The sequence below is a fragment of the Salmo trutta genome, unplaced genomic scaffold (assembly GCF_901001165.1).
Source record: "Salmo trutta unplaced genomic scaffold, fSalTru1.1, whole genome shotgun sequence".
Lineage (NCBI taxonomy): Eukaryota > Metazoa > Chordata > Actinopteri > Salmoniformes > Salmonidae > Salmo > Salmo trutta.
Genome location: NW_021822866.1, coordinates 87,223 through 98,096, shown reverse-complemented (window position 1 = coordinate 98,096; position 10,874 = coordinate 87,223). Strand labels below are relative to the sequence as shown.

Sequence of the window (10,874 nt, the reverse complement as noted above, 5' to 3'; positions counted from 1 at the left end):
GACCCCCCCTTTGTTCAGGGTCACATTCAATCTGTTAAGTCACATTTGTGGAACTTGTTGAGTTTGTCTCAATTGCTGAATCTTGTGTTCATACAAATATTTACACATGTTAAGTTTGCTGAAAATAAACGCAGTTGACAGTGAGAGGACGTTTCTTTTTTTGCTGAGTTTAATTGGTACCTTCTCATGCATTGCCTTTGGTATCTGCATTACAATGTCAACATTCAAATATGTTTTTTAAACCCACTTAAGGAAAATAATGAACAGATACAGCCTTGGTGTGAGTGTTTATTACATTTCATTTATCCATAATCAATTAATATGCCTAACCCTTTGGGTTATTACATAGCATTGCTTGTCAAAATACATCTCCATTGTTCAATGCACTCCTTGAATACATACATATGCATTTGTATATTCACATATGCATTATTATGCACAACCAACCTGCATAAAAATATACATGAAAAATGACACCTTCATTCTCTTAGTCCTTTTCCCATATTTGAAGTCTAAAAATAACTTAATTTAAAAACATGCTGTTCTCCCACTTTCAATAAATTAGAAAGTAAAATACATTACCAAAAATGGTTTAGATGATCTTCCAAAATATTAATTTAAAAAAGGTACAATAAACTACCTTTTTGTTTTATTTTCAGGCATCTCATAGGTCAGTTTTATTGTGGTGTTAAATAAAATAAAAACACACGTTTGCATTGTCTGCAAAGTCCCTGGTTTGGCAGCAGCCACTGGGTCCTGTGAGACGACGGGCACGGAGCAGGATGACAATTTGGGCCAGGGGGCTGTACAGGAGGGTGCAACGTCACAGAAGGTTCACTATAGAAATGTACTGTGTAAAACAGATAGGATTGTCTGCCATTTTGAATAGGAAATCATGTCAGCTCTGTTTAGTACATTGGTCTCCAACATTCCAGACCTTTTGCTTCAATGAATACACCCTAGTCTTCTTCTCCTCGGTCTTCGTCCTATATGGCTACGGCACGTTCCATCAATTCCTCACATCACATCTGCTCTCTTGTCCCTCACTTTGTTCCTTAGTTTAGTCCTGGCTTTGAATGCCGCTGAGTTGAACAGATGCTGTGAGAGGAAAATAATCAACAGGTTAGACTTACACCCTTCAAAATAAAGAATGACAATATGGAGGGCAGTCTTGTGAAGACTAGGCAAACTCATAACATTTCATGGTACTGCTAAATCAAAACGGACCAGTACATTTTGTTTAACCGACATGCATTTACACTGAACAAAAATAAACGCAACATGTAAAATGTTGGTCCCATGTTTCATGAGCTGAAATAAAAAATCCCAGACATTTTCCATTGCACAAAAAGCTTATTTCTCTCAAATTCTGTGCAATTTATTATTATTTTTTTACATCCCTGTTAGTGAGCCCTTCTCCTTTGCAGAAATAATCTTTCTACCTGACCGGTGTGGCATATAAAGAAACTGATTAAACAGCATGATCATTACGCAGGTGCACCTTGTGCTAGGGACAATAAAAGGCCACTTTAACCTGTTGGGGCTAGGGGGCAGTATTTGCACGGCCGGATAAAAAACGTACCCGATTTAAACTGGTTACTACTCTTGCCCAGAAACGAGAATATGCATATAATTAGTAGATTTGGATAGAAAACTCTAAAGTTTCTAAAACTGTTTGAATGGTGTCTGTGAGTATAACAGAACTCATATGGCAGGCCAAACCTGAGAAGATTCCATACAGGAAGTGCCCTGTCTGACAATTTGTTCTCCTTCTGTGGCATCTCTATCAAAAATACAGCATCTCTGCTGTAACGAGACATTTTCTAAGGCTTCCATTGGCTCTCAGAAGGCACCAGAAAGTGTAATGGGGTGTCTGCAGTCTCTGGGCGAAGTACAGCAGCTCTGTTTGTGAGTGGTCAGGCTGGGAACAGTGAGACTGAGAAGCGGGTTCATGAGAATTCTCAATTTTTTTCTTTCAGCCTTTGAATGAATACAACGTCACCCGGTTGGAATATTATCGCTATTTTACGAGGAAAAATAGCATAAACATTGATTTTAAACAGCGTTTGACATGCTTCTAAGTACGGTAATGGAATATTTTGCTTTTTTTTTGTCACGAAATGTGCTCGCGCATCACCCTTCGGATACTGACCTGAACGCACGAACAAAACGGAGCTATTTGAATATAACTATGGATTATTTGGAACAAAAACAACACTTGTTGAAGTAGAAGTCCTGGGAGTGCATTCTGACGAAGAACAGCAAAGGTAATCCAATTTTTCTTATAGTAAATCTGAGTTTGGTGAGGGCCAAACTTGGTGGGTGTCAAATTAGCTAGCCGTGATGGCCGGGCTATGTACTCAGGATATTGCAAAATGTGCTTTCGCCGAAAAGCTATTTTAAAATCTGACACCGCGATTGCATAAAGGAGTTCTGTATCTATAATTCTTAAAATAATTATGTATTTTGTGAACTTTAATCGTGAGTAATTTAGTAAATTCACTGGAAGTTTGCGATGGGTATGCTAGTTCTGAACATCACATGCTAATGTAAAAAGCTGTTTTTTGATATAAATATGAACTTGATTGAACAAAACATGAATGTATTGTATAACATAATGTCCTAGGAGTGTCATCTAATGAAGATCAAAGGTTAGTGCTGCATTTAGCTGTGGTTTTGGTTTTTGTGACATATATGCTTGCTTTGAAAATGGCTGTGTGATTATTTTTGGCAGGGTACTCTCCTGACATAATCTAATGTTTTGCTTTCGCTGTAAAGCCTTTTTGAAATCGGACAATGTGGTTAGATTAACGAGAGTCTTGTCTTTAAAATGGTGTAAAATAGTCATATGTTTGAGAAATTGAAGTTATAGCATTTTGAGGTATTTGTATTTCGCGCCACGCGATTCCACTGGCTGTTGACTAGGTGGGACGCAAACTGTTTTAGAGAATTTAGCAGTACGTCCGACCGGCCTCACAACTGCAGAGCACGTGTAACCACGCCAGCCCAGGGCGTCTTCATGTAGTGGATCGTCAATGAGGGGCTGCTAAGGAGTATTTCTGTCTGTAATAAAGTTATTTTGTGGGGAAAAACTCATTCTGATTGGCTAAGCCTGGCTCCCCAAAGGGTGGGCCTATGCCCTCCAAGGCCCACCCACTTGGCTGCACCCCTGCCCAGTCATGCGAAATCCATAGATTAGAGCCTAATGAAATGATTTTAATTGATTGATTTTCCTTATATGAACTGTAACTCAGTAAAATGTTTGAAATTGTTGCATGCTAAGTTGATATTTTTGTTCAGTATAATTAGACAGTGGAGATCTCACATGAAATGCACCATATGGTTGTTGAACAGGTTAAGTGGGTATTTGTCAGTGGTCGTGGTTTCATGACGAGGGGTTATGTGCCGGTGGGAGGTGTGTTTGGAGACAGTCATAGGCCATGGGGGTCACCTTCTCGAAACGAGAGATCTTGCTGGATTTGACAGACGAGTCCAGTATCAGGGGGGGTCCCAGGCCAAATATGTCCCTCAGCAGCGGGTTATACTAGAGAGACAAGACCAGGCACACCATTTAAAAACTAGCCATTTCCAACGGATAATTAAGAGGCAAGCAAGCATCACAAACCTTCCAGAAAGATTTGATTAGAACATGCTGGTTGCAGAGATAGTCTCTTTATAGCATAGATATCAACTATATCCTACCAACACAGTTATAGACCTAGATGTTTGTTCAAACCTGAAGATGGTGTCTCACTCCAGACTCCAGCACCTCTTTGAAGGCGTCGTAGACCCTCCTGCGCATCCAGCTGTCGATGTAGATGCCCTCCACACCAAAGCGGATCTTCTCCTCGGAGAAGTCCTCGTTCTGCACGACATCGGGCAAAAAAGTCAATCAAAATCAACATTCCATATTTCTCTCAGTGACTGACCAACGGTCTCCAGTTACAGTGACTGGTCTGGTGTCATTTAAAAACCCTCGAGCAACGTTAGAACCTTGCACCGGTTAATGTTCAGGGTGAATCGTGGTTCCTCACCTCTATGTAATGTAGCACCTCTCTGAATATGGTGCGCTGTTTCCTCCTGTCGTTCTTGGCACGGTGCTTGTTCCCGTCGGTGGCCAGGCCCTTCAGGCACTCACACAGCGTGTCGCTGTCTTCAAACTCAAATTCCTACATAGAAAAACAAGGATCAGCAGGGATATTTCCCCCACTTCCTCTCCATGGGCTCTGCATTGCCTCCATATCGTGTTTGAGCTGCCGAGCGAGTACAACCAGGGCCTGTATTTACAAAGTGTCTGAGAACGTCGGTGCTGATCTCGGATCAGGTCCCCCCCATGTCCATGTAATCATATTCATTGTGGTCTAGAAGGCAAAACGGATCCTAAATCAGCACTCCTACTCATATGCTTGATACATACAGCCCCTGGTTGTTCATTAGGCAAAACATACCCTGTCTATATCTCTTCCCAGTTCAACAAGCAAGGCTATGGTCTCCCCCACAGCTATCCTGTAGTTCACGTCGCTGCTCTCCAGGCAGGCCTGTAGCTTGGGTAGATGTCTGAGCACAAGAGGAGACCAAGGACGTGAGCTGAGCAACGTGGCAGGTTATATATTCAGATCCCGGTTGTGTCTCATATAGCACCCTATTCCCCATGTAGTGGCCATACAGTACACTTCTTTAGTCAAATATGCAGTACAGGACTACGGCACTAAATGGGGAACGGGGGTGTCATTTAAGACGCAGCCCCTGTGTGTCTGTGTGTGTCACTCACAGGTCCAGCAGCACATTAAGGCGGGAGGCGGGGCAGAGGGTGACGAGCAGGGCCCAGAAATGCAGGGCGGCGCTGTGGAGCCCTGGGGCACCGGCATTGGGGGTGGGCAGGGTGCCCTCGCGGTTGGGGTACGACATGGTGAATACACTCTCCAGGTGACTCATGGATTTCACCAAGTCCTGCCACAGAGGGAAAATGGAAAAAATAATGACAGAGACAAAAAGCGAGAGAGAAAGAGTTAACCATACATTCAGATTCAATTTCTGGATCTTGATTTTCCATACTATTTTCAATACTGATTTTCTCTTTTCCAGCTACAGAGAAATAGAATGAAAAGGATTTCTAGAGAACCTCACCTCTCCGTCTTCCGCAGCAGAAACGTAGCAGCACATACCCAGCGCTCGGGCACACTGCAAGAGGGATGAACAACTTAAAAACGGCGACTTACAAGAATGCACTCTTAGTGGAAAAACTGCCGTCGACAACAGGAGTGTGACGAAGGCCAATGGTGACACTCACGCTCTGGCGGGCGGACACACTGGCACAGCCGTCAATCATGATGGCGCTGAGGACGGGCCGGAGGATCTTGAAACCCTCCTCACCCTCGTCCCCCCCGCCGAGCTGCACGCACAGCTGGGCGCACACTGTGGCCGCTGCAGCCTGCTCCTCTCCACCACCTGAGAGAGAAGAAAGGAGAGAAGGGACAGAAACAGAGTAGAGGGATGGAAAAGGGTGGAGGGGTAAGATCCCTTTTTACAAGCTCGACAAGAGAAGTCAGGCTATCGCGGGACTTGGTCAATCAGAAGATCAACTGAATTCGTAGAGCCTAAATTCAGACTCGATGAAAGGTCCATTCTGGATAGAAATAGTTACATTTCAAGCCAAATAAAGGTACGGTAGAGTAATAGTCTAAGTCCTAATCATCTTTTCAAGTTTTGACTCAGGCCAGCGCCACCTAAAGTGATGTACGTTTGACTACATTTACCACCGTAATTCATAGACCCCAACCCACACACAGTGCTGTGGCGTCTCACCCTTGCGCAGGCTCCTCTCCAAGCAGTCGCTGACTGTGAGGCGTCTCTCTATCAGGAAGTCATAGAGCAGCTTGGAGGAAAAGGCCCCTCCCAGAGAATCTAGGGCTGCCAGGCGCGTCTTTGCACTGAGAGGGACGGGAGGAAGGGCCACGTCAGTACGTCTCTACACAGCTCTGCCTAACGCTGTCGTTACGAGAGGACAACTCTTACACCGTTGTTGAAGTATTCGCACCACTTGAGTTTTTACAGAGTGGGATTAGAGTGGACTTGTCATTTGTTTTTTGTCAACGATCTACACAAAATACTCTCTCAATGGAAAATGTGCAAAATCAAATAAAATCTACATATCATGAAAAATAAAACACTAATATATCTTGATTAGATTAGTATGCAGTCAATACATGTTAGAATCACCTTTGGCAGTGATTATAGCTGTGTCTTTCTGGGTAAGTCTAAGAGCTTTGCACACTTGGATTGTACAATATTTGCACATTAGCTTTAAAATTCTTTAAGCTCTCAAGTTGTTTGTTGATCATGCTAGACCGCCATTTTCAAGTCTTGCCATCGATTTTCAAGCAGATTTAAGTCCAAACTGTAACTAGGCCACTCAAAAACATTCAATGTTGTCTTGGTAAGCAACTCCAGTGTACATTTGGCCTTGTGTCTTAGGTTACTGTCCTGTGGAAGGGTGAATTTGACTCCTGGTGTCTGTTGGAAAGCAACAAACCAGGTTTTCCTCTAGAATTTTGCCTGTGCCTAGCTCCATACCCATAACACCATGCAGCCACCACCATGCTGATGTGTTGTGTTGTGTTTGCCCCAAACATAATGCTTTATGTGCAGGACAAAGTCAATTTCCGTGCTACATTTTTTGCAGTTTGACTTTAGTGTCTTATTGCAAACAGGATGCATGTTTTGTAATATTTTTTATTCTGTACAGGCTTCCTTCTTTTCACTCTGTCAATTAGGTTAGTATTGTGGAGTAACTACAATGTTCTTGATCCATCCTCAGTTTTCTCCTATCATAGCCATTTAACTGTTTTAAAGTCACCATTGGCCTCATGGTGAAATCCCTGAGAGGTTTCCTTCCTCTCCGGCAACTGAGTTAGGAAGAACACCTGTATCTTTGTAGTGAATGGCTATACAGTCAGACTGGTCTCTCTACTACCGCATGGCAAGCGGTACCGGAGTGCCAAGTCTAGGACAAAAAGGCTTCTCAACAGTTTTTACCCCCAAGCCATAAGACTCCTGAACAGGTAACCAAATGGTTACCCAGACTATTTGCATTGTGTAAACATAATTCCACTTTGACATTACGGGATATTATTGTGTGTAGGCCAATGGCAAACAATGTAAATTAAATCAATTTTCGAATTCAGGCTTTAACGACAAAACGTGGAAAAAGTCAAGAGGTTTGAATACTTTCTGAAGACACCCCATGTTCCTAATGTCCATTTAGGAAAGTACTAGCAACATCGGTGGCTTTCCTTTTTTGTGCAGTTAGAATGTGTACAATAAGTCCTTTCATAAAAACATTTGAAATCCTGTGAGACGCACCTTTTGTCCATCAGGTTATCTATGCATTGTTTCAGCTTGTCCTCTGTCTCCTCCTGGGCAGTCTGTTCATCTACTGGTTCACCACCTCCCCCTGTGGTGGACAAGATAATGATGATGCTGTGTGTGTGTGTGTGTGTGTGTGTGTGTGTGTGTGTGTGTGTGTGTGTGTGTGTGTGTGTGTGTGTGTGTGTGTGTGTGCGCACCCACCAGTGGCCTCGTCCACGACTGAAGCGCTCTCGCTGGCGCTGCTGTAGTGACTGAGCACGTCAGACGCCAGCTCATCATCACTGGCACCTGACTCGCCCTTTACCCCATTCCTCCCGCCTACGAGAACGAGAGAAGGAATTGAGGACAGAGAGGAGAGGAAGTGAGAGCAGGACAGAGGGACCAGAGGGGAGGGGGGGGGGAGAGAAGAAGAGTGAGCTCGAAGTGAACCTTGTCTCTGTCTGTGGCTTAGCTGTTGGTGTCCGTCAGTAATGATATCCCAGGAACCGCTCCTTATAGAGAGCAGGGTCTATTCTGCCCACGGTGCTGACACGAGCACATCCACGTAGCTAAACTGGAAATGCTGTTCGTGTTGTTCTTGCGCCCAAGAAAGCGAAGGAAACTGAACTAAATGACTATCGCCCCGCACCACTCAGGTCTGTTACTATGAAGTGCTTTGAGAGGCGAGTTAGAGACCATATCACCTCCTTACACCCTTAAACCTTTTCAGCTTGATACCCAAATTAGAAACTAACCGTCCATCCGTGTCCCAAATCGTCCTCCATAGGCCCAAACTAAGAAATAATTGTGTGATTATAGATGTATTCTCATAACTCGTGACCCACCTCTAACATGCCCAGGGCTCACTTTGATTCCCGAACCATAGTTTATGAAATCGCCAGTGCACTGCACACTGCCCTATCCCACTTGGACAAGAGAAATACCTATGTAAGAATGCTGTTCATCGACTACAGCTCGGCCTTCAACACCACAGTACCCTCTAAACTCATCACTACGCTCAGGGCCATGGGTCAGAACCCGTCCCTGTGTAACTGGGTCCTGAACTTCCTGACGGTCCGACACCAAGTGGTGAAGGTAGGCAACCACACCGATCCCCAACACAGAGGCCCCACAAGGGTGGCGTGTTCAGCCCCCCTCCTGTACACCTATGACCGCGCACTTCTCAAACAAAATCATCAAGTTTGCTGACGACAACCGTGGTAGGCCTGGTTACCGTCAACGATGAGGAGACCGCCTATAGGGCGTAGATGAGAGCCCTGGCAGACCGGTGGAAGGAAAATAACCTCAGCCTCAACAAAATGAAGGATTGTGGACTACAGGAGACAGTAGAAAGCAAGCCCCCCATCCACATCGACGGGGCCGCAGCGGAGAGGGTCAAAAGCGTCAAGTTTCTCGGTGTGCTTATCACTAACAACCTGAAAACGGTCCCTTCACACAGTGTGGTGAAGAAGGGCCAACAGCGCCTCTTCAAACTCAGGAGGCTGAAGACTTGGCTCGGGCCCTAAGACCCTCACAAACTTCTACAGATGCACAATTGAGAGCATCCTGTCAGCCTGTATCACCGCCTGGTACGGCAATTGCACCATCCGCAACCGCAGGGGCTCCCCAAAGGGTGGTACGGTCAGCCCGACGCGTCACCGGAGGCACACTGCCTGCCCTCCAAGAAGATCAAAGGACCTCAGCTACCAAGCAAAGGCCTTTTCACCCCGCTACCATCTAGACGGCGGAGACAGAGCCGGGACCGAGTGACTGAGAAGCAGCTTCCATCTCCAGACCATCAGGCTGTTAAGCAGTCAACACTTGCAGCCCTCCGCCCAGTACCCTGCCCTGAAGCTTGAGACAACTGCCCTGTGTACATACAGTCACGGAACACTGCTCGCTTAAATGTTTGACATACTACACTCTAGTCATGGCTCATCATATGTAACTTTGAATTTTTCGGGATTATGTGTATTGTTTTTGTTGTCGCTAGGTATTACTGCATTGTTGGATCTGGAAGCACAAGGATTTCGCTGCACCTGCGATAACATCTGCAAATCTGTGAATGCAATAAATGAATAACCTTTGATTTGATTCGACTGGCACAGCACTGGCACATAACCATAACAATGTACAGTATGACGTAGAGCACGTCGTACCATACATAACCATAACAACGTACAGTATGACGTACAGCACGTCGTACCATACATAACCATAACAACGTACAGTATGACGTACAGCACGTCGTACCATACATAACCATAACAACGTACAGTATGACGTACAGCACGCCGTACCATACATAACCATAACAACGTACAGTATGACGTACAGCACGTCGTACCATACATAACCATAACAACGTACAGTATGACGTACAGCACGTCGTACCATACAGTATGACGTACAGCACGTCGTACCATACAGTATGACGTACAGCACGTCGTACCATACATAACCATAACAACATACAGTATGACGTACAGCACGTCGTACCATACATAACCATAACAACGTACAGTATGACGTACAGCACGTCGTACCATACAGTATGACGTACAGCACGTCGTACCATACATAACCATAACAACATACAGTATGACGTACAGCAGGTCGTACCATACATAACACCCACACCTACTCGTAATTACTATCATTGTCGCACAAGAGGAACGAAAAACATTCCGCATATGCATTTTGTTTTCTCCATCCACCGTTTCCTCACGCATAACCAATCTCTGTAATAATTTCCACAACGCTCCATGCGCGAGAAATGCATAAGTCCAGCACAGCAGTTGTAACTCCGGAGACCTTCTCCCCTACCTCACCTTGCTCATCAACTCATCCTTGACCGCTGGCTACGTCCCTCCCGTCTTCAAGAGAGCGAGAGTTGCACCCCTTCTGAAAAAACCTACACTCGATCCCTCCCATGTCAACAACTACAGACCAGTATCCCTTCTTTCTTTTCTCTCCAAAACTCTTGAACGTGCCGTCCTTGGCCAGCTCTCCTGCTATCTCTCTCAGAATGACCTTCTTGATCCTAATCAGTCAGGTTTCAAGACTGAGCATTCAACTGAGACTGCTCTTCTCTGTGTCACGGAGGCTCTCCGCACTGCTAAAGCTAACTCTCTCTCCTCTGCTCTCATCCTTCTAGACCTATCTGCTGCCTTTGATACTGTGAACCATCAGATCCTCCTCTCCACCCTCTCCGAGTTGGGCATCTCCGGCGCGGCCCACGCTTGGATTGCGTCCTACCTGACAGGTCGCTCCTACCAGGTGGCGTGGCGAGAATCTGTCTCCGCACCACGCGCTCTCACCACTGGTGTCCCCCAGGGCTCTGTTCTAGGCCCTCTCCTATTCTCACTATACACCAAGTCACTTGGCTCTGTCATATCCTCACATGGTCTCTCCTATCATTGCTATGCAGACGACACACAATTAATCTTCTCCTTTCCCCCTTCTGATAACCAGGCGGCGAATCGCATCTCTGCATGTCTGGCAGACATATCAGTGTGGATGACGGA

The 10,874-nt window shown here is 45.2% G+C and overlaps 1 protein-coding gene across 1 annotated transcript; it reads right to left on the bottom strand.

Moving 5' to 3' along the window:
- Nucleotides 1-270: 270 nt before the first annotated feature.
- LOC115186140 (interferon-related developmental regulator 2-like) lies at nucleotides 271-7,741 on the bottom strand (the record flags this gene model as incomplete). Its single annotated transcript, XM_029745878.1, has 11 exons — nucleotides 271-1,098; nucleotides 3,452-3,544; nucleotides 3,737-3,865; nucleotides 4,035-4,169; nucleotides 4,449-4,557; nucleotides 4,772-4,950; nucleotides 5,128-5,181; nucleotides 5,291-5,448; nucleotides 5,806-5,930; nucleotides 7,363-7,453; nucleotides 7,570-7,741. Coding segments are annotated over 11 exons (1,326 nt in total), but the record flags the coding sequence as incomplete, so codon positions are not given.
- Nucleotides 7,742-10,874: the final 3,133 nt, after the last annotated feature.